The 24,367-nt window shown below is 44.5% G+C and overlaps 1 protein-coding gene across 2 annotated transcripts in view; it reads right to left on the bottom strand.

The window, feature by feature from the left end:
* The window catches only part of vps13b (vacuolar protein sorting 13 homolog B), a 284,391-nt gene that overhangs the window by 119,778 nt on the left and 140,246 nt on the right, over positions 1–24,367 (bottom strand). Inside the window, exons 23-31 of one of the 2 annotated variants that reach the window (XM_078095599.1) lie at positions 20,459–20,693; positions 18,465–18,682; positions 14,528–14,731; positions 10,119–10,290; positions 8,362–8,476; positions 4,017–4,158; positions 2,849–3,103; positions 2,521–2,677; positions 1,770–1,881 (exon numbers count right to left, since the gene is read on the bottom strand). In XM_078095599.1, the coding sequence (XP_077951725.1) occupies positions 1,770–1,881; positions 2,521–2,677; positions 2,849–3,103; positions 4,017–4,158; positions 8,362–8,476; positions 10,119–10,290; positions 14,528–14,731; positions 18,465–18,682; positions 20,459–20,693 (1,610 nt within the window). Of the gene's footprint in view, positions 1–1,769; positions 1,882–2,520; positions 2,678–2,848; positions 3,104–4,016; positions 4,159–5,547; positions 5,615–8,361; positions 8,477–10,118; positions 10,291–14,527; positions 14,732–18,464; positions 18,683–20,458; positions 20,694–24,367 lie in introns of both variants that reach the window. The other variant, XM_078095600.1, reaches the window with a different exon arrangement.

Genomic DNA, 24,367 nt, shown 5'->3' on the forward strand with positions numbered 1-24,367 from the left:
CTCTTTCCATGCCCACAAGATGCTCATTTATCATCTGACATGATAACAACACGGCAGGCGCATCAACAAAATAAATCTAGGGAATTGTTGCCGTGGAAAAAAGAGTAGTTACTACCTATTAGCTGTGCTAACATGCAACAAAACTAAGCACAAACATTTGAGCACAGTGGGGGAAAAAACACCCTCCAAAAGTCCCAGCAAAACAGTTGCTATGGTTACTGATCAATACAATATCTGCTCCCATAGATCAAACCAGCAAATGACTGGGAAGGAGATAGTTTGGCTGTTCTGGAAGACATTTGGATTACAGAGTGTGTAGTCCTGTCCATCGATGGTTACAGATGGTCAGGCATGCCTCCCTGCATGTAATCTCTCTCCAAGTGACACTTCCGCCGACCAAAAGGCCTCCTTTTGTTGACCTTTTTTTTCTGTTCCACCACTTCACATCTTATGTCAGCTCACATCTCACTTGCAGCTGCACAAGGCATTTGGCAGCACTTTTATCTCCCCCATTACATGTGTTTGCCAGCTCTGTATCTGCCCGATTACACACACGCTCTGTCTGAGACACACACACACACACACACACACAAGCTGTGGTTTCAGAGTCAGCTATGACACAATCCAGATTCTTATAGCTGCCTAGAGGAAGGAAAATGTGTTTTGTGCAGCTATTTTCCTCAGAAGTCCAGATTTTCCCTGCCTAGTTGCTTTGATCCACATGGCATGGTGGTGGAGCAGGAGGGGTCGGGAGGCTTGTGTCAACAGCCTTGTGTTTTGGCTGGAGGGCCCGGCTGCCCCCCAAGGTGTCACTCACTGCTCCCTGTCACTGCTGTGGCAGCTTGACCGCTACGTGGCGCTGTCACTCGCTTTGGACTCAAACCAGCCATAGTACTGCCCCCCTGACACCATAACACACTTGCCTCACAGCTTTTATTGAGTGTGAGTTGAGGTCAAGACAAATTTGAATGGCACCTTCAATGGACTGTGGTCAAATAGCAAGTGTTGTGGTGGTCTTATTCTACCAGCCGAGTATTTCATTTTCAGGGAACAATGTCAGAAACCGCGTGAGCGCGATGAGATGTAATAATAACGTAATACCAAAAGAGGTGTCGGAAACCCAAAAGTTCAAACGTGAAAGAGGGAGGGGGGCTGTGAAGTAGACTGTGTGTTTAATACCTTATAACATTCTCTTGAAGCCACGGAAGCCATGGGAGGCCGGTTTAAAAAACATCAGGTAATCCATATTTTAAGTGTGTTTATGAGGAAAAGTTTTGGTGATTTTTGTTGCTGTGGATGTCAGCATTACATCTTCATTCATACCCATATGTTAAATATATGTGCTATAAATTTGAGAAAGCTTTTATACCTATTTAGATATTAAGGTAGACTTTATTTACCCCTTTTCTTCAAGGTAAAAAAATAAATGAAATAATATACTAAAATTATCCTGGCCAAGTTTTTCAGATTAGTCCTGGAAAATGGATGAAAAGAGTTCAATAGTCTACAGCAAGCACCTAAACTGCAGACGACCATACGGGATGTGCTAACAGAAGAGAAATACAATAATAAAATTGGTTGTATGTGACTGACGATAACATTTTTTATACTCCTTATAGTTCTCGCTCACAAAAGAGATTACTTTAACAGCTCCAGCAATTCACCTAAATAAAAGCCGTTGCTAACATTAATTTTCATTTCTTGTTGATAAAATTGATCATCCATTTATTGCAGATTAGCGCTTATAGTGAGAAGACAGTTTGTCTTACTGGTAGATGTCCTTTCTCAGCACTGTGCGCGTCAGAGGGTTATCAGCCTGAGGAGCCATGCTGAGGGAGCCCAGCTTTAGGACCAGGGTGTCCTCTCTTTTCAACTGGGGATCTAGCGGGACACACAGAATCAAATACAGGAGGACGTTATTAGGTACACCTGTACAATCCATTGCTATTTAAAGCAACAGTTCTGCCATCAATTCTATCTCGAGGAAGTTTATGTTTTTGCTGAGTGTAGTCTTTCATGTTATTATCTATTATTGAGGTTTAAGTTTGGAGTATTGTTGTACTGGACCATTATATTGTTCAATTATTTGGTCCTCTCCGTGTCGGGCAGAATATTAGATAACAACTCACAATAAAGTGCACAAAAGTATATCTATAAAGTACATTTATACTAACTTAAAAATGCTTGAACAAATGTGGACACCCACGGATACACAAAAACACCTGAATAATGTGGGTCATGAAGACACACACAGAACCCTGCCTTCCCGCTCTTAGTCATTTCTATAGACGACAAGGATTTGTATTTTGTCGGAGTGTATATAAGTGTGGTCGGCTCTTCAGAACCTCAACCATTTCTCATAGCAAATGTCTGCGTGGTGGCTGTGCTATGTCTGGTCGGCCATGACACGGACTTTCAAACCAGAGCAATCAAAACCACAGCCTGTGACATAACACAGTCCCATTGTCTGTTTTCCATGTGGAAGAAACACAAGTGAGGGTTCTAAAGATCTTCTCTAACCTGACGCCGCTTGTGTGTCCCGTGATCCGGGGCAAAAGACCCGGATCACGCTGGTGTTGATGTACATGAGAGGCAAACAGCGGGAGGTCAGAGTGTGGCTTCTCATGGGCTGACCGACTGACTTCCCGCGCTCCCTGTAACGCCGTGGTACTGTGGCCTGCGAGGACATCAAGTCAAACAATGGGAATAATAAATTCATGCCATCTTAATCAGGACATTTCTTTTTCAAAACAATATTTCAACATTATTTCACACGTATGAAACACGTATAAGTCAATCGTGGTTGAGAGACCTTGAGATGCTGCAGGGACAGCTACTGTTTCCCTACCTGGAATACCCCGGCTACAGTAGCCAGCAAGGGGCAGGATAGCACCACGTCAAAGGGCTGTGCTGTCAGCAGGATCTCCCTCAGGTACTGCGGCGAGCTGTCGGCCAGAGGATCCGTGGAAGCAGTGCTGCCGCGCGCCGCGCGCTCGGGCCGAGTGGTGAGTTTATGACGGACGTTTTTAGTGACGGCCTGGGTGTACGTGATGGACAGGAAGCCGTGCTGCTGGTGGGAGCCCTCGAGGACTTTGGCTGCAGTCTGTCCCGTGGTCAGACGGGAGAAATCACACTGATGATTTGCATCATTACACACAGCAACAGCAGACAAAAAAAACAGCATTGTTTCGGTCTGATTTCTTGGCTGATGGTTAAGCCCGGCTAAAAAAAAAATAAACTCTTGACTTTACCAAATCAATACTTTTCAAAATGAAATGATCCAATAAAATGACTTATCTAAAATCTTCATCAAGAAACTGGGCCAGATTGTGTATGCCTTCATCAATGCTTTATCCAAAGGAAAAGACCTATCGTCAGCCAAAAAAACAGACCTCATGTTCACAAACACAAGCCAAGCTGAAGCTTCTAGCTAAAAAGGGTTTGAGAAAAAAAGTATTCAAACTTTGCAGTCATTTAGATTGGATCTGCAAACCTTACGAGAAGCATCAAGTCTGCAGCTGGACTTTGAGGCCGAATTATTTCTGATTTATCAGATTTCCAATCATATAGGTTATTTGCAAAGTGAATGCAGGGTAAAAATATAATCTTAAACTGCTGTGTGATTATCAGAAAGGCAGATCTGCTTATGACATCTATGTAAAGTCTACAAGAACCTCCAGTAACAGTAGACTTCATAGCCACGAGGAAGAATAATTGATGCGTCTGTATGAATATCTAAAAGCATAACATCTGCACCATTTGGGGGACCTTCTGTCACAAAATGTCAGATTCCTCAGAATTAAAATGTTCTCATAGAGAAATATTCCTTTCAAGCCTTATTGTATCATGAATCTCTCGATGATTATAGTTTTTCATCAGCACTTAAGTCATTTTTAAGTGACATTATGATCACATTTTGAAACCAAATGAAAGAAGGAGCACACAGAACCGGTTGGAGCCACTGTTACTGGAGGTTGAGCAGACTCTGCTAAAAAGGAGAAGAGCTGGATTCTTACAGGGGGGAAAAAGCCAGAGAAGTGGCTGAAAGATTCTTGCTTGCTGACGGGTCGAACCAACACAGTGCGTCTGTTCAGCTTGTCAGTGCAAGAGAGGACCACTCCTCCACAGCCGCCCGAGCCCTGCGCACCCTCCTCCGGACTGGAGGTGAAGAGAAGGAAGGGGAGAGGAGGTGGGGGCCGGAAGGGACAGAGAAGGCAGGGAGTCACAAGGAAGGGGGCAAAGAAGATAATCAGATAAATACAGATAGAGAAGAATAGAAAGGAAAGAATTTAACCTCCAGATTAATTGGGGAAAAATGAAATACAGAACTGATTAAAACCAAAAGGAGTTGCACCAGCTTGAATCAGTTGACGTATTGTGGAATGGTCTTATAAGATTCAGTAATAACGACAGCATTAAAGCAATTCTGGGACGAGCCGTATTTTGAACGGGAGAAAGTAGGCCCCAGGGTTACAGCTGTTGATAAATGTAATCATATAATGTAGCTTACATTATCTAAAGCTTCATTCAGTCGCTTGAATAACCCTGTTGTATTCAAACATTGTGCCAAATATAGCAGTTTGGTCAGCGCTCCTCTGCGATGCCACCTATAGCCTTTGTAGGCACCGTGCCTGGGATTAAACTCAGCAAGCAAGGCTGATCCACTGAGTCAGTGCTGATGGATGGTCCTCTCTCACACACACACACACACACACACACGCACACACGCACACACACACAGAGTGGAGAGGACACAGCTGGTTGTTGCCTGGGCAACAGTATCTAGAGATGTACTATCAATGAGCTGAACTATCGTTAGTCAGGCGATGTGCTAGTTATTAGAGTTGTTCATCCAGTTGTTGGTCAATAGAATAGGTAGTATAATCAGCCATCTTAGTCGTTAGTGACGTTAGTCACGTAACTCGCGGCAATCCACTTGACCCGTTTGTCACTTGTTCGCCACGTTAGTCGATAGTGTTGTGAGCTGCTCACGTATTGTTCTTAGTTATGTAAGTTGTTAGTGTCAAGAGTCCTTGGCGCTTTTGTCACTTAAACCTAACTTACTGTGAAGAAGTTTATTTTGAGTGGACACTGTGCATGTAACGGGCGTATTGTGACCCGTAGGAGCACCGACCAAGCGCCGCTATTTGGCACATTGTCGTCAGAATATGTTGAACACATTAGTGTGTGTTAGGTACCCGTATAAGACCATCACCAGAATAAGTTCATCACCAATAGAATGGATACTGTCCTAGTCTCCTCCCAAACAGACGCACAAAAGATCAGTTGTCACCAGATTTCATTGGTTTGATTATGTAGCCAATTGGAGCCACTGGAGAGACAGGGGAATAGTTAGTCTTCTTGGACGTTTTAATGGTGAATCCATTGCGTTATAGCCCAAAAAAATGCTTTTCTGTTACTGTCCTGTCGGTCCAGCATGAGCAGAGAGGAATGTTCATAATTAGGAGCAGCAGAATGGCAGAGGCACAGTGTACACAGGCCCGAGGACGGCTGCTATGCCTGGTTTGGGACAGGCAGGAGCCTCACCACGGCTGTCTCCTTGCACTGCAGAATGAGTCCTTCATAGTGGTCGGAGTGTAAGACCTGCCCTGGCCTGGAGAGACACACAAGCCCACACTTAACCTGGGCATCTGAGAACTCATACTGCTGTGGCAGGGGACTGATGACCTCCCCTAATGCCTAAACTACATTTACAAATCACACGCTGATAATATAACATTTTCATCACACACACACACCTTGAAACTGCAAGCAGGTTAGTTGTGTATGAAGAACTGACACCACTACATTTTTGAGGCATTATTTAAAATGCTAAACGTGTATTAACTCTTAAAACTTGTATGAACATTGCTGATTATTGTTGTGAAAATCAATTTCCTTGTTTTCCTCCCGCAATCCCCGTCCTTGAGAGGCAGAAAGCACCTGTGAAGCGTACATCAAAAAGGAGTTAACAGTAAGACAAACACAACAATCCTCACGTCACAAACGCTACACTATAAAACACAACACAGAGTTATAAAATGACTGAAGCATGCCAAATCATGGGCAACACATGTATGGCAAAATGTTTCACACAACAGGAACGGTTTTACGGCATCTGCATCATATCTTTGACACTCCCCTCCCCAACTCGCAAGATACTTAGAGCTCATTGGGCACCTTTCTGTGGGTGCCTGTGTGAGTATCTCTTTAGTAATCGCTCAGCGATAATCAGCTGTAAGAGTGTCTAATACACATGGACCCCCCAAGAGCTCTTCGTTTCTCTCGTAGTTGGGGCCCCTCCCTCACCCGTGCCAATCCAGCCATCCAATGCTGGGAGCCGTTTGGGGAACAGCTGGAAGACATCAGCCCCAATCGGTATGAGCTGCTTTTTGGAGCCGAGGGTAAACTGTCACTAGCCGTCCTTGCTCTCTTTCTTTGGGGGTTGGAGCAACGTTGTTAAGAAGGACCTGTCTCAAACATGGAGGAAAAGAAGCTTCCTAATTTCTAATCTTTCCAATGGAAGGGAAGTTGTTTTTCCTCATACATTAGTAGTGCGCTCACACCCCTATGCACTTCCATGAGCACCCACCTGTTTATCTATTGGGTCCATCTCCTATTTTGATACAATCAGAGTGACAATTATATATATTTCCCTGCCTTATATATTATTCAACTCCTCCTCCAGCAGTGAGACGTCTCATATGGTCTGCCACATGAGACGTTTTTCCTCTGTCAGGCCCAATTTAATCAGACCCAGTGAACACAAACAACCTGGGCTGGGTGATGACATACCTAACAATTATCTGCTCAGAATGATTAATATGGACCCGACCCCAGTGGGCTCTCTTGTATATGTGGACGATACAGATTAGAGTGGGCCAGGATCCCTTAAAAGCCAGAAGGAGAACCTGGCTTGGATGATGGAGTACCTCTGCCCGCCAGAACTTTGCTCGGTTTAAAAAGTGCGTTGAGACCACGTTGTTAAAAGCACATTAAACTGAAATAACCTAGAAATAAGTCAATTGACCCATTATCTACTTAGGGAGTCATAGAGGTCTACTAAAGAGATTACGGTTTGGCTCTGTCTCAGAAGCAACACACCCCGCGACACCTCTATCCTCTTAACCTGTCTCCCCACTGACGGTGTTCTGGCTCACAAACCCACCGACTGCAGCGAGACAGGGAGGTCTACAAAAAGTCATTTCAAGACGAGCTGATTTTAAAATCTGGCAGTAAGAATCAGCACCTATTACCGTTTCAGCGGCGAGAGCATGGTTTGCTAATGACGGGGCTTAGTATGGGCCCTTGAAGGCCCAGCTCCCCTTCGCAGCCCGGCAGGTTCGAGAGAAACACGAAACACGTCTATTCCAGCACATAGGCGCACACACAGCCGATAAACACACGCATCATGCCGCAGCGTATGACAGCGCTGATTCATTATCTCCTCAGAGAGCGCTAAAGTGGTCCCGTCCAAACAGAACAAGGCCTCAGGCACGTACCCGCTCGGAGCCACTGACTCCATCACATCGGTATGTGATCGATGGAAGGAAAAAATAATTGTTTTGATATTGACCCGAGGCCAGCCTTTAATTAATTGGAATGACCTGTATGTAGGGTGTGGGAACGAAGTTTCTGAAGCTGAACTTCCCCCATGCTGCAATATGTTCTTTCATAATTCCAGAGCTGTATTGTCCCATTGGAACTTGAGATGGGGAGAGATTACTCTGAAGATGCAGTGGAACATGGTCTGCTGGTTTTCTCTACCTACATGTTGATGTTTCTGTGAATCGATTGAGACACCCCAGCTCAAACGGGATGACTGACATGCAGACTGAGGCAAAGTCGGGTTCTCCCAGAGCCCTTTCAAAGCGTTTCACTACTGAGTTTCATCTGCCTGTTAGTCTCTGTGCAACAACTGTCCGAAAAAACAACAACGCAGAAGTAATAATCCTGAAGAAGTGGGAACAGATAAAGTTTTTTCTGGTACTGGTGGTGCGGTGTGTGTCTCTGGGATCGTGAGCAGAAGTGAGTCGGCGCAGCAGGGTGGACCATCCAGTTTGGCAATTTGGCCGTGCCCCAAATTTTTTTTGGTCTGTTCTACTCTAAATGGACCATCATTTTTTAAATAAACATCATTCTGTGTTGAAGACGCCTTGGAACCAGAGACTGAGACCATAAACTAATGTCTATAATGTCTTATAGACTTCTATACAACCAGAGGAGTCGTCCCCTTATGGACATTAGAGCAATCGCCAGTTTTAAGAAGCTTCTGCATTGGCTTCACTTTACAGACCCAGAGGTTCCCACCTGACCATGATGCCTTTAGACATTTACATACATACATGCAACGTACCCTACCTGTATCTGTACTGGTCGATGTTGAAGCTGCCAACTTTACATTTGATCTTTGTATAAACATCCTGGACATCCACTGAGGCACTCAGGTCTTCTAGTTCGGCGACGACACATATCTCTGACAGAAACATATAGAAAAAAACATGAAGTGAATTACAGTGGAAATAAATTCCTTCAATGTTGCCGTATGGCCATCAGTTGCAGCTCCACTCCAAAAGCTGTACTGTATCTAACCCTGTACAGGTTGTTGGTCCTGATCCAGCTGTTCACTGTGTGTGTGTTGTGTAAGAAAATGCACGGCGTGCCCTAGAGCACCTTATGTTCAAACTGATCCTCCCGTTTTTGGTGGCACAAGCAATGCTCACAGGCGGACTGATTTACTTTGTCCGGGCAGAGCATCCAGCTTAACTGTTGCTGCGTCCCTCTCATTGTTTCCACAAGGGAAAGTCCCCCAATCCCATTGGCTTGCTCGGGGCAAATGGACCTTATGCATGTGAAACTATGTTTTTTGCAAACTGGGGCCTTGCGGTGGGTCTTTGAAAAAACACTGAGGTTCCTAACGCCTTCTTAAAATTGAAACACAGAGCATGTCACTTTTATTGTGGAGAACTAGTGTGGACAGAACTCTTTTGCGCTGTGAGACTCATAAACTCAGTCTACGAACGCTGTGTTTTTAAAACACCCAGCTTGTAAGAGTGCTGGAAACCCTAAGTCTTGGATGGTTCATCTTGAAAGAAGAACCCTGATTTGTGTCTTTAGCAGCGTCTCTGGAGAATCACGCTGGAATTTCTACCTCTAATCTTCCAACACATAATAGCATAACATTAGAGCCCAGAATCGATGCGCCCTGGAGTGGCCGTTTTTTCCATTCCTCTGTTGAAACTAAAATCTTATTTCCTTTTGCAGTTCAAAAACACATTACATCATAGCTGATTGTCTCCAGCCATATCTGGGGTTTGCTTATCTTCAAGAATGTTCTAGTGATATTAGCCATCCAATGCATCGCCTGCACACATCTCTTGTTTTTAATAACATGTGTTGCGCACTTAGGATCAAGCAAGAAGTCCATCTCGCAGCTCAGATGGCGCACATTAAGCGCATATCCGGAAGTGATGCCTATTTAGGATGTATTTAAGTCATACCACCTCTGTGAGGTCCTCCGAAACATTCCGTTTCCACCAGACCTTAAGCCGGCCGATCTGCTTGGCAGATGCTAAATATTACAGCCACCAATTGAAGGTAAATCTAGCCTTTCATCACCACAGTAAATCTAAAGGGGACACGCGGCAGCTTGCTTGGGATTCATCATCCATTTATTTATTTGTCTTTTCCCTTTCAATTCCTCTTTCTCCCCCAGCTCCTTTTCCTTTCCGAGTGCACGACACATGAACTGGAAAAGAGGCAGAGTCGGTGGCATTATGTGTCGCTGCAGCAGGACTGTGAGAACTCTGAGCAGCTTTTTGCACTCGTTCACACTGAAACATTTTGCAATAAAAAGTTTCCTATTGAACAGATTAATCAGTTCTCGAATTGTATTTAATAATAATAATAATAATATTGTTATTTTCAAATCAGACTTAATTTTGAAACTAGCCAAATCCACCCCTCATGGCCATTAGAGAGAATGCATGTTCAAGGAATACCAGCATTGGCTTTACTTTTCAGAACCACAGGTTGCCACCTGGTTTAGAACAGCTGTGTATTAACAACACGCAACACTACTGAGATTCATTGGAGTAAGAAGAAGTACACTGCTGTACCTGTTTTCTTGACAGCCGGGTCGGGAGCAAACAGTTTGACTGTGACCTTGGGTAACATCCACTGCATCCAAAGGCTGACCTTCCCACTGGAGCCTCCGATGCTGCTGGTTTTCTGCTCCAGAGTGACCGTGTCAGCAAACGGGGCATCATCCAAAGCCGGCACAGAGTCGCCCTAGGGAGCCAAAACAGTATCTGCTAATCAAATCTAAGGGCTGGTGACAAGACGTGGTCTGAGGCCAAACTTGGCCCTAATATAATGAAGTATCATCTTTTGTTTGTTTAAAAGCAACATTTGCTATTCCATAAATTACTAATTGTAATACCAGAACACATGCTATATGCTATATTGACAGGGCCATTGTGTGGAGCAGTCACTGATAACCCCTAAACTGAGCCACCAGCCCCCACGTGGCCTGCTTTCACTCTAGGGCGCCACGACGCTGAGGAGAGAGTTGGAATTGAGAGAGAGTGGGAGAGGCCGGCGGGATGCAGCAGAGGGGGCGGCCTTCCTTGAGTTCTCGTGTCATTACGGGGGGGTTCGGCAGCGCACTGAGGACGACAGCACAGGCGACAGTTCTTTTTAGTGCGATCCGCATCTCATTAGGAGAGTGAAAAGGCTACAAACAAACAATATGTCAGTCTGCAGTCTGGCAGTTTCAGGCCCCCCCCCTCCTCTCCCTCACCCATCGTGGCATGCTAATGACAGATGGTATCATGCTTGTTGAGGCTGGCTGTGGTCGATGAGGAGATTATCAACCTTCTCAATTAGAAACACCACAGCTGGTGAGCCTTAAAGAGACTCCAGATGAGGAGAATACTTCCCTGTTGAGCACATGGGAGGGGTTAGGTGGTGGCGGGGGGTGAGGGCCCCATTCTGAATTGCAAATCTAATTTCAGTGTGCAGTTTAGTGGTGGCTAACAGTGGAGCTACATAACTAGACAACAATGATATCAATAAATAAAGCATTAAACTGAATGAAAAGGAGTTTTAATGAAACTGTGAGGAGCAAATGGTCCGTGGGAAACATTATCTATCTAAGAATTGAAGATTTCAAATCTATCAGCTGTAAAACAAATGAACAGAAATGCACCAGAAACACCGGCAGGAACTTGGTGAGGCCCGGGGACAGGGAAAGCTCTGCAGGCGTGGGAAGTACAGTCCTACACTAGATCAGATATATATACACATGGTGTTAAGCTTCAAAACCCTTATGATGATGAAATTAAATACCGTCCATATGGGAAATAATACCAAGAAAAACCTAATCGCATAATTCCCCAAGAACTAGCTATTACTCATGTTGTGTCAAGCAGTGTCATTATGTGTTTCAATGGAACCAAAGAGTCAAGGTGTGCGAGAGTACGTATGTGTGTGTGTGTGTGTGAGGGAGTGACGATGTGTAAATAACGGTGACTGGCACGGAGTAATATGAGCTAAGTAGTAATGGCGTTCAGTCAGTCTCAATGAGAGATATTCTTATGTTGACTGCCATTTGGGGACTGATTATTGTTGAGCTAGAGTCAAAACACGGGCCTGTGTGTGAGTGTGTGCGTGTGTGTGTGTGTGGTTTGGATTGTTTGGTTTACAGTTCTGGCCGGTCGGTAGGATTAGACTCTGTAATGTCATGTGTGGAAACAGGAGCCAGCCGCTGGCGCTGTGGGAAGCTCAGACCACTGTGTAGTGTAGCGTGGTTACTCTGGAGCATCGAACCCCCGGCTGCTGCTCGCCAGCCAGAACCGCTGTCGCCTCTCCCGCAACAGCCCTTTTCCTTGGCAGGGTCAGGGAGAACAACACATCAATAACAGCTATTAATGTGTTGTTCTGCCTGATTGACCCCTACTGAGTAGAATGTTCATTTTGGAAAACGTTTAATTAAATGGTAAACTGTCAATTCTGGCCTGCTTCGATTGAGGAAAAACTAAAAATATATTAAAATATGCCTGCATTTGTAGAAAAATATAAAGTAAGAATTTAAAGAGAATTTAATGAATACTTTAAAACTCAAATTAGGAAATAACATTACAAGAAAAAGAAAACATCAAAACTTCCCAAAAGCCAAAGTGTATGTTGTTCTGAGTGAATTCCCTCCTCCCCCTCCTAGGAAGGTGAGGCCTTGAACACATGTGGCGGCGTTGAGTTAGTAGAGGTGGGCGTTCCCAAACACACATTCTCTCTCTCTCGTGTGTGTGTGTTCTCCCACACCTCCACAAGCCGAGCTGTAAAGTATACACTTTCATTCCTGGGCCCCTGTGGCATAAACGGGCCGAGGATCCCGCGGTTTATTTTCGTTGCAGAGTTTGTCTTTGCTCATCAGAGAGACCCAAACATTGGAAGACAACAGCAAGCTGGGAGGTGTGGGAGAAAGACGGGCGGAGGGAAGAGGGGTGTGGGGGGGGGTCATGGGAGACAAGAAGAATTGTTTAGGGACAGGTGGGAGGATGGAGGAAAGTGGACAAAAGGGAACGAGAGGCAGATAAAGCTGCAACCAGTGGACTATATATGGTGTATCATATATACATACATGTGGGGGGCGGGAGGGTTGCTGCTGCCACTAATTCTGAGACTTATCAAAACAGCTCCTACATTCTTGCTCAATCACCCAGCCTCCCAGAGGACTAAACACTTCTACCAGTGTTTGTACTTAGGTAAACAGTGACAAGTGGGCTGTCGGGGGCCCTCGTGGCCTTGTTATAGACGCGCTATACTTACCCCCCCTGTCGAACAGAACCACTGCCCCTTGTGACCTAACACCAGCAGGAAGAATTGCACACATAGATATATAGATATGAAGCACTATGTTTTCCCCCTGCTTTTGTGTGCTCTAACCCACACGTTACTGGCTCCTTGACCACCAGGGCCTGTCAGCAATGTGAGGCCCGTGGTGGTCGCAGGGCATTAAATCCCTGGGCTAGGTACTTAACTACACAAACACTCCACATCGTCATTTTTACTACTTAATACAAATGTACACATCGGTATTACGCAAGGCCCTGTGGCTGAAGCCCCCAAGGCCCCGGGCCCCCTGCTAGTCACGGCTGCTGCTTCTGTAAGAGACAGCAGAAAAGGTCCTGCCACATCGTCAAAGCCAAGGATAAGCATAAGCAAGGGAGGAAAAGGAAACACTCAACACGCTTCGTGCAGCACCCTGTGTGCTAAGACGTACTTGACTGGCAGGTTTGGCATTTCATCTGAGCGAAACATGTAAATACAGGTTATTGTTTTCCCTAAATGAAGAGGCTCGGTTTATACTCATCAAGCCCCCTGCTTAGGTGAATCAAACCGAGCTCACAGCCTGAAGTATCTCAATGTCTTCTGGGTAAGAAAACAAAAAAAAAAGCACTGATAACTTTTCCAGCTTTGGAAATCCTCCACAAACAAAACTGATTTATTTTCAGACACATCGCATGCATTAGCGCTGAATCAACTCAGAGCAAGCATTCACGAGGCAATAACATTGCAGCGATGTTGGATCTCTTTGACATTTGTGCAACAAAATCTTGGAAAAATTTCCACTTGCAATGCAATTTGGTGAATGCGAGTGGAGAATATGTGAGATTCACTCGAGGTGTTCAGGAGATATGCTGATAGGACAGAAAGTTTACTCACAAACATAGTACCTCTGGCCATGTGAAAAATGAATATTTACAATGAAAATAAGGTGGGGAAGTATGTACACAACAAAGGTGTGTTAATGGACAACTCAAAGCACCTTTGATTCAAAGGGGGAAAAAATTATTGACAATAGAAGTTCAGTAGTTGTAGTGCGAAATATGGTAGAGGGAGCAGCATTATGTATTAAATAAATGTGTTAATAAATGTGTGTACGGTATATCTATGAAATAAGAAAAAATGAGTGAAATGAGTAATAGTCTCAGCTTTCTTTCGGAGACAAGAGACTTGTTCATGTGTAGGTAAGCACTATGGGGCGCTGTTTGTAAAATGTTGCACGTTCTAAAATCCTGCGCAGTTTTGGTACATTTAGCATTATCATATGAAAAAAGAGCATGACAATATTCATGTCACATTTTCAAAAGTTTAGACAGAAATTCATGAAATAACTTTTCCAAGGATAAGTTTGGCAGTAACACAGAGTTGTTAAATAATATAAATGTTAAATGTAAATGTTATATCTAAATGTTAAATGTAAATCTAAACGTTCACTCTACATATCAGACTTGACGACTGAACATTACAATATTTACGGTAATCCACGCTGCAGCAAGACAAGGTGGCAAGTCCGAATGAATTAGCTCTTTATTAGCAGGGGTGTCAAACTCATTTTAGGTAGGGGGCCACATACTGTCCACTTTGATGTCATGCGGGGGGAGGGGCGCGGATTGTCTCCGAACATTTTACAAACTGCGCCCCATAAAGCAAAACCTATATCCGCCGGTGGACCTAAACAAACCTCTGTGGGGGAGCCAAAGTCTGCAGACGGGCTGCAGGTGCTGGTGTCTGGCAGCGCAGTGCCGGCACTGCTGCGCACCGGGGACGTCAGGGCGGCACCAGCGGGGGGTTCTGGCATGCTGGAGGTCTGACGCAGGATGCCGTGCCTCTGGAGACGAGCCCATGTGGAGCTCCAGCTGAGCAGGAGCTCGTAAAGCAGCTGGACCTGGAGAGGCAGAAGTTGTCATCTTTTACACAGGCTGGGAGCAGTTTTAATCTGATGCACAAAAACGTTGACGGCTGATTCCTTTCTTTTGAGCTCTTCCCCCCCCCCCCCCCCCCCCCCCCCCCCACACACACACACACGCAGCTGTAAAAACTTTCAATATATGAAGTCTGCTGGGCCAAGGGAGAGCCTTAAAAGATAGAAGGCCCCACAACAAGTCTTAATATTTGAATCAAAAATTCAAGGTGTCATGTACTTCTCACTGAGGCCTGCTTCAGCTTTGTAGTCCTGGGACACAGGACATAGTTCAAGTTGAGGGCAAAAGAAGAAATATCAGCCAGATACAGACCACCACATCCATCCATGTCTTTTAGACACTCTTTCCGTCCTCACTTCAATCACGTGTGATCACTTGCAAGCCACACCGTGCTCACGTACGTGCTTCACATTGAAAATTTGTTATCCATAACAACAAAAACTATCAAAGAAACACCCACAGAGGAAAGTTGAGTTGTGTCATCAATTCCTCCCGCCCCCCCTCAAAAAACTCACCACGGATAGGAAAAACCAAAGGCTCGGCGTCAAGTGTTTTTAGCTATTTATCATGTGTTCACATGAAAAGAGGGCCTGGGCTTTAAACAACAACAAAGCCAAAAACAAGAGTGGAAAACATGAGGGGAAGGAAGGGGAATGTGATGCTTTCGGTTATCCACGCGTTCACTTCGTGTTCTTTGGAGGAGACGAGAAGGAGGGAGAGGGGGGAAGAAAAGGCGCGCGCTCTTACACAGTGAGCTAATTTCTGGATTTCGAATGCTTTGCTTGTAGGGCCAACTAAGGCCTCAAAAGTGAAAAAGGTGCACGGACAAATTATCGCGCACACAGAATAGCTCCTTTCTCTACTCCAAACACATTTCTGCCCGTGCACGCCTGTTGGCACGCACATTACAGGGAGGCCCACCATAAATAAGCATAAATCAAAATGAAAACCAGCACAATACATTACAGCTGGGCCGTTTTCAAACATGTCCAGGAGAAGTCGCTCACGCCGATCCGGCGGCCGTCCAGGGTGCGGGAGGCAGCAGCTGTCTGCCATATCCGACCCAGACTGCACCGCTGTCCGCGCTCTCGTCCCTGAGAATCCTGGAAGTCCGAAGGAGCACAACGGGGCCTACTGCACTCAGCAGCAGATGTGCCGATACGGAAGGGGGGAGCACTGAGAAAAAGAGTCTCCATCACTGTTTGTGGCCCGCCGTTAATGCTGTCACTGTGAGATTTTTGGTACATCACATCCGTCAAATAATTTCTTCCATGCCTCTGCTCATAATATGTCTGTACTTACTATCATTCATATCGTATCTTCCCTCTGCCATTTGATCCATCCTACACCTACCGCTTGCTCATGATATCCCTGATTAGTACAAACTAAGGTCAGAGGGTTCATATCAGCCACTGCTTTAAAGCTTAGCCCCCCTCATACAAACACACCCACATCTCCATCCTCTGTGGATTGTTGTTCTTGTGTAGCAGTGCAAACAGAGGCTTCAGCAGTCATTCATAAAAACAACACACAGTGGAAGACGGTTCCTTTATCTGAGCAGTGCGTTTATAGAGAGGCTTCTCAGTGAGTAAAACGCTGTTGAGTACATGTGGTAGCTGAGAGGGTAAGTTGGTAATCTGTGTGTGTTCACTGAAATACTGTGCGGTCACGTGTCAAAGGTCAAAGAAAAAGGCAGGCGGTGTGTGTGTGTGTTTCACGGTGGTCCTGATAGGGTGGAAGTGCAGCTACCAGCCTCATCCTTGTGACAGCCTCATGAATCATTCACCCTGACACTATATACAGCGAGCACAGCGCTGAAGTCCACCATCATGTGCATGGGAGGCACTGAAGGTGAAACCTTCCCAGTTCATTACTGACAATGTGTATTTTGCATTCAAAGTTTTGTAAATTGTATGTTTAAATATAGAAATGAGGTATGATCTTATTAAAGATGTACTTATTTGCATACATTTCCAGAAATTTTATTCCATAGAAACCATGTTTTTAGTAGGAAATGTAGGAATCCAGCTGTGGAACAAAAGCCTCTGTAAAAACCTTCAGAATAAAGAGAGGATTTGTATGGGTGGTTTGTATACGAGCTACTGAGGAGAAGGTTTCTGGATCTAGGTGACAGGAAACTAAACATTTCTGAAATGTTATCTTTAAATATGCAAATGCTAGTGCTTTCAACTAGTCTGAAAGGAAACAGGTTAAATTAAGTAGTGCATGAAAAACAATATGACAATAAGACAGCTCAGAGCTAATTATCCTGTTTGCTGCTTCATCTTCATGCACACATTATGTAAGGGCTGCTTTTTTTCTCTCGCTCTCTTCTTCTCTTCTCTTCTTCTCTGCTTTCCTCAACCGTTCAAAAAGACCTCACTTCTTAAAATGTCGTCGCTGCTGTTGCACCTCTATAATTTTTGGAAAATCCATTCAGAAATGTTCTTCTTCATGTGTACAGTCACTTTGACAAAGCTAAGAAAAAAAGAAAAGAAAAAAGAAACGCCGAAGGCTTGACATTCTTACCCCCATTTATAAAAATATGGTTTGTGGCATAATTTAATCCACTGCATATTATGGAAAATGTGATTTGGTGTCACATATCGTGGGAGTGAGGCACAGGCTTTTTTTTTTTTTTAGTTGTCTTTAAACATCTTCATGTTTAATTCATGTCTCTACCACCCACACAGCGCTCACAGTGCTCTCATCTCACCATCATCTCAACTAAAAAAAACACAAATGGAAAAGCTAATTAGAAAGAAGAGTAAGTGTGGGGTCACTTTTCTTCTGGAATGGCCAGGGCTCCTCAAATTAGTCCTGAAGGAGCTGTTGCATGACTTCAAATGATACAATATGACATTAGGAAATCCCTCCAGTCAGTAAAAGTGAAGTCTGATAAGATAGGAGGGAAAGGAGAGAGGAGAGGAGAATGATGAGAGAAGAATGAGAAAAGAATAGAGAGGAGATGAAAATAGAGAAAAGAATATAGAAGAAAAAGAGGCGGTTTTCATAGACCCAAAAACTAATAATGACTCATCGTATAATCGCAATAAGCCCAGCCAGCTTTGCCAGACACTGGCATTCCATTTAAAAGGGATAACAGAGGGAGAAAGAAAAGAATCCAACCAGCTCTCCCCATCCCTGGGAACGTTTTCACCACCACTGGATTAAGGCCTTTCATTTGTTTGTCTGGTACCAATTCCCCTCAATATCACCATGGCTCATCACGGCGGTCAGAGACATTTAACAGTGCAACCACTCAAAAGGTCGGCCCAATTAAGTGTTTATAGAGGAACCTAATTCAATTCGGCTGATTCAATTGCGGGAAAAGAAAACATGTGTAATGGCACATGCTAACGTCGCGGTGAAAAACAACAAGAAGACCTAACTGGCAGACAAACCGTTTCCAATCCGTCCATATCCATCAGACTCTTGCTGAAACATCACAGCGCACTGTAAAACAATGAAGTCCCGCTCTTCTCATACCTCCAAACATTTGACCAGAGCAAACAAGCCGACACTTTCTTGTTTATGCCTCCATTTTCATGACATGGAGGCCGAGTAAGAGGATGAGGCAGTTTGTTTATTGGAATCAATCTACGTGAGAGAGAACTATGCAGGCGAGGTTTTCAGGAGTGTTTACCACAGAGATGATTTGTGTAAGTATGCAGATCTGATGAGCGCCTCGCTCACCTGAGGGTTGGAGCACTTGACGTGGACGGGCTGCAGGTCGACATGAAGGCAAACCACGAAGGAGTGTCCCCCCTCGGAACAGCTCGGCAGCTTGTGGGACGTGACGGCCAGCGTGGAAGTGCAGCCCATGGGCTCCAGCAGGCTCAGGCTCCGCTGCTGTCCAAGCAGCGTGTACACGCTGAACTGACTCAGGCTCACCGTCCACGGGAAGGCGTCGCCTGGCGGGAGAAAAAGAGAGACGAGTGAAGCAGCAAGCGAAAGAAGATGGACATTTTCAACCACAGAGGCGTTGGCGGAGATGGAGAGACGAGCGAGGGGAAGCAGAGTGGTCATATGAGAGCGAGCTCAGTCATTGTAGTATGGAGAGGAAGGTCGGAGGTCATTGAATCTGCATATGTATGCCCACATTTGATGTTTTTTGCCACAGTCCTAACCTGGTGATGATCGAGGTCAAAGGAGCGGCTGTAAAGCAGTGAGTATGTACAGTGGAATACGTATTATTAGAAAAATGTCATGTTCATGTTGTTCAAATAAACAATGATTTGTATCCAGGTGTTTTGTTGTAAAGTCTTATTGCAGTTGGCAGGAATGTTTTCCTGCTGGCCCTGCAGTAGGTGGTGAAGAGGAAACAGTTTTTTCAGTGTTCTCTTCTCCACCACCTGTTCAGGATGCTCTTGTTGGCAGCCAATGATGGAGCTACTATATTCAGAGGATTGCTTCAGTTGACATGCTACATTTCTTTCTAGCATACTAAATAGTGTGGTCGTACGGGTGTTGGCGTCCTCCCCTCCCTATGCTCTCTTTCCTAATGGAGACCTGTCCAAACCTCGCTGATCCCAACCCAATATGAGCCGGCCCCCCTCAGTCATGTGACCAGGCTGATCAAACCCCAGAGGGCGGACCTTGGAGTGGGCAGACTTGACATTTAAAGCGTTGTGTCACAAAGGTTGCACCGACAGACGAGTGTGACCACGGCCAAAAGTGCAAATGAATACACACAAAGGATAAATGATTACATCTCCATAATTCCATTCACTCACCTTGGAATTCAAAGCCAATGACTGCACATACGATGAGATGGCTCCTTGGAAAACATTAAGATTCACTAAGGAGCACGGAGCTCTCTACACCTAACACGCAGAAGGATGATCCCAGGAAAGCACATTGTAGAATGAGTGTCTATTCTATCCCTGTGGCTCTGAGACAGGATGCCACACTAGCAGAGCTTGAGCTTGTTCAATTGCCAACCCTGAAGGATCGCACAGAGTAGAGGACTTGTGTGCGTGAAGAGCACATTTCCCATGCACCGAAAGCTTTAAAAGTCAGAGATGAAGAGCTTTTCAAAGGGTAGGAATGAATTACCAAAAGCAAATGGGTTGTTACTTTTTATGGCAACATTGACAAGGCTGCTGATGTCACTGTTTTTTTCTCTCTCATTTCAAAAAGAAATATCTGTTTGCCCAATGCTGATGTCATTGACGAGTTTGAGAGAAAAAAAACAGTGAGAGAAAACACTGAGTGTTGCTTATGTCAACTCTACCCAGGTGTGCACGCCACATGTGCAAGATCTATCTCTCAAAGTCGCTGTGCTTAAGTTTGTTTGTCTTTTGTCATGGTAAATGAGTAGTGGTGGGTCAAAGGTTGGCTCAGTGTTGAAAGGGCCATAATGATGATGAATTCACATAATGGAGCCTATTGCTATTATGAAAGCATTCATTTTCATTTTTAATAAAAGCATGAGTAAAAGAGTTAAGTAGATTTTTCCCACCCATTTACATTTATTTTCCAAGATTTCCATTTATAACCTATACGATGAATAGGTTTGTTTAATGAAGCTATCGGCGTCACTGTTTTCCAAAGGTCCACATTCTGTTTTCTCCTTTAATGTTGATGTCAAATCAATCTTTTCTTTTGACCCTCATTGGGTCTTGTGCGGTCTCCCCCCAGCATTTGAAGCACTCTAATTAAAGACGCGATGTGGTCAGATATAGTACCTTCCTCCAGGACGGGCTTGGACACCACAAAGGGGAGCTCCTGCAGCGGCTCCATGTACTTGTGGCCTGCGCTGAGGACGCTGATTTGCGGCAGGCACACCACCAGGGTCGCAGGCATGGAGGCCTGGTTGTGGTACCAGCTTCGGACGGTGCCGGGAATGTCGCCGCAGATGATGGTGCTCGGGGAGGGGAGGCTGTCATTGGGCAGGAACATGCAGCACGACTGCAGCTCAAACTGGAGAGGGGAGAGAGAAACCAAAGGACACAAGAAGTCGTGGATTGCAATGGAGAAGAAACTTAGGAACTCTATGTACAGTATGTGTGTACTCTGGAAAATACGGAACAGAGCAATTACTAAATCACTATCCTACCTAAGACAGTAGGACTAGGAATAAAAGTAGAATATAAGACTGCATATTCAAAACAAATGTGATATAGCATATTTGGGACCAAGAACTCCTTTTACAACTTCAGCAGCATTTTCTTTTTTACGGTCAAGTCTTGAACTGAAATTATATTTGAAGGATTATTTATTGGGTTCGAGACTCATTCCAGCTGCATAGCGTCATGCGTAACTCTGTTCACCAGACATAAAAAAGTCAAATTTACAAGACACTAGGTCAGTAACCAGTAGCATGCAGTCATGCATGAATATGTAGCAGACAGCAGTTTGTGCATGTGTCTGCGTCTGCGTCCAATAAGCACACAAATGGACATCCTTCCTCTACTCAAATCCACAAATACAAATTGCAACATTCTTCTATTATCACAGACTAATGGAATGCCTCTGACAGGCTTGAATATGGATGCCAGTTCTGGCAGGGAAAAAACAGCAGAAATGTATTTAAAAAATGAATAAATTGGAGAGAGAGATAAAAAAGAGATTGATTCATATAACGCTGCTTCCTGTCCCGATTACTCTTCAAAGGAGGGATTTGAAATCGTAACACTTCTACACACTGACACGTAATTCTTTTTTAAAATTGTATTTAAGTCGTCACGCTGGGAGAAAGTCCATGGACACTGCCTGGTGTGTTGCACATCTTAGTGTGGTAAGGAAGCGTCTGGCTTAACACTGGGAGTCCTGTCCCACCCTGAGCGCACTGCCTGAGGCCATAACCGATTACCATTCTTCTTATCTGCAGAAATGATTATTAATGCAGAGAAGTTTCAAAGTATATGCAGACTAATATATCTCATAATATATCTCAGTTCATATAAATAAGCCATTTTACTACAACCAATAAAGTTCAACCATAAACACAGAAAGTTCTCTTACACTGAAACATTTGCTTTTTCAAATTCTTCATTTAAGTTAACTAAGCTGCTAAAGTGACCCACATTATTTTAGTTGCTTTTCTGTGACGAATGGTTGACAAAATCTGTCACCATATGAAACCTTTAGACATAATTATGGGGAAATATTAAACTGTAACATAAATGCTGCCAGATGAAAGTTGACCCTGGTAAAAGAGACGGGTCGGACTGTGTCTGAGAAGACTCAGATGTAAGGCTCTATTTCACCAGGCATTTTGTTTTGTATTAAACTTTTTCATAAGCAATTGTTGGTTGATTTTGACCAAATTGGATGTGAATTAAAGTTTGTTAACTATCTGTAAAGGGTGAGTTAATACTGAAGTTCAGCCAATTTTCTAGGAAAGGTAGGCACAGGAATTTCGGTTGTGCCACAAGAGGATGAAGATCCTCCTTTTCAGATAAAAATTGGCCCTCGCTCCATAACCTACCACTAGCATGAGTGTGTACAATACAATTTGAAAATGAATACCCCTTTATGGTATTTGCTTTTGACTTTCTAATGCTTTGCTGTTGCTCACCATGGCAACCAAAAAAACCACAGATGATGTCAAGCGTGTGGTCGCCACAGACGCCACACATCACGCTGTGAAATACTAACAATAATCAGATAAGATCTTACAGATGACAACAGAGGAAAAAGCTGAACAATCGAGGAGCGCTCCCTGGGCACAGCCACCGTGTTTATACCGAGGCAAAAAGGCTCAAGATGCTCCAGAGGGCCTCACGGGGACATGGAAAAAAGGTCTCTTCTGTGCTTAATTTGGGTCTCACACAACTGATCTTTAGTCAGGCACCCCTCCCCTCTTTGCTGTTAGCTAATAACACACAAAAAGCACACAGATCAAAAATCCACATCGGCATTGGCGCATAAGTCCAAGTGATGGCCAGGGCCATTAGTATAGAGAAACATTTGCTTCTTTATCCTGAGCTAAGGAGCTGAGGGACCAGAGGAGGTAAGAACAACAGTGAACAGGGTAAGCCATGAACCGGCAAACCCCTGGGCATGTGATGCTTTCATTCCAAACAACTATTACCAAACGTACCTAGAACAAAGAAATGTAAATCCCTATCCCTGGTTCTGTGGTTGTTTCACCCTTCTAAGTATGTGAACTCAGAACCCTATGAGAAGCCCACCCTGTTTCTGTGGACTACTGCTAACAGAAGGTCACCCTGGTTTAACCGGTGCACCGCACCCAAACAAAGGCGACAGGGTTAACAAAGGGCAAGGACAGGGAATGCTGGCACCGCTGGGCAACGCTGACAGATCCAAAAGAGAGGAATGGTTTGAGCTCAGAATGTCCAATATGTATCAAGGCTCGACCACTACCAAAACCACCTCTAAACACTCCCTAAACACTCCCATGCCTGCTCAGGCCCTGGCTCTCGGCGTCCAGGTCCCTCACCATGTCCAGGCGCAAGGAGAAGAAAGGAAACCCCGATAGGAGGACAGAGGAATCCAGTGTTTGTGAAGGGCTGCATACACAGCCCCCCCAAAAAGAAGCTCTCTGTACTAACAGGTCAAAGTGGGAGTATATGTTTTATGTCACAACTTAAAAAGTTGAGTTGAGGTTGTGCAGGGTTGTGTTTGGTATTCCACACAATTGTGTTTAACAGCTCTGTAACAATCCAATAAACACAGCACTAGAAGCTGTTAGCCTGTGGGACAATGTCCCCCTACTGCGAGCTGCCGGGCATGCCAAATTCATCTGTTTGTGTTTGTGAGTGAGAGAAAGCATGCCAAACGTCCTGAATGACAGAACAGGAAACCAAAAGGTACGCCAGGTTGTCCTAAACCTCTTTAAGTCACGCGCAGGTCACTGTATTTACAAGCCACTCACAGGGGCTCAGAAAATCTATATTATAGCCATTTGCATACAGATTAAGGTGGTGAGAATGTATTTTTTTTAGTTTGTTAGACCCGTGGAAAGACCATGTGGTGGAATAGTTTTAAAAATAAATAGAAACAGGGCACAAATAATATCTAAAAGCCAGAGGCATAATTGCAGTGTGGAATATCGTTTACACAATTTCAACCCAACTGTTGGGCGTGATGTAGAATGAGACTGCGGCACGATGCGACAAAGACACGGCCTCTGGAAATGACTCAGGTACAACAAACAGGTCATGCAGCATGGGGCCCCATGTGTACGAGACTCATGTTTTAACTATCACGAGGGTTCGACTTTCCTTCGGGATTATGACAGGGCATCTGGAGCTCGTACACATTAGGGGGGATTTGAGATCATTGGAGGGATTTCGATTCAAATTGAATCCTACTGTCAGAAGATCGAGAATGGCAGGTGTGCTCAAACAGTTTATATGTCTGAGAAGAAGGTTCAGTGGGGAAAAAGAGGAGTCAAAGAGTCCAGACTCCTCGTTCCTTTTGTCCAATGACATCATGTCCTGTCAAAGTGTAACAAAATCTTTAAACATAACAAATGGAGTTAAGTGTCAGTTACCCACTGCCTCATTGACGGATTAATCCAGGAAAAAACACACAGGGGCAATGTCACTGTGTGTGTGCGCACTGACGCCAGAGTGTATCACTCACAGCACACTCTATTAATATACTTCAAAAACAGCCGAAATACT

Source organism: Gasterosteus aculeatus, chromosome 20 (genome assembly GCF_964276395.1).
Source record: "Gasterosteus aculeatus chromosome 20, fGasAcu3.hap1.1, whole genome shotgun sequence".
NCBI classification, from domain to species: domain Eukaryota; kingdom Metazoa; phylum Chordata; class Actinopteri; order Perciformes; family Gasterosteidae; genus Gasterosteus; species Gasterosteus aculeatus.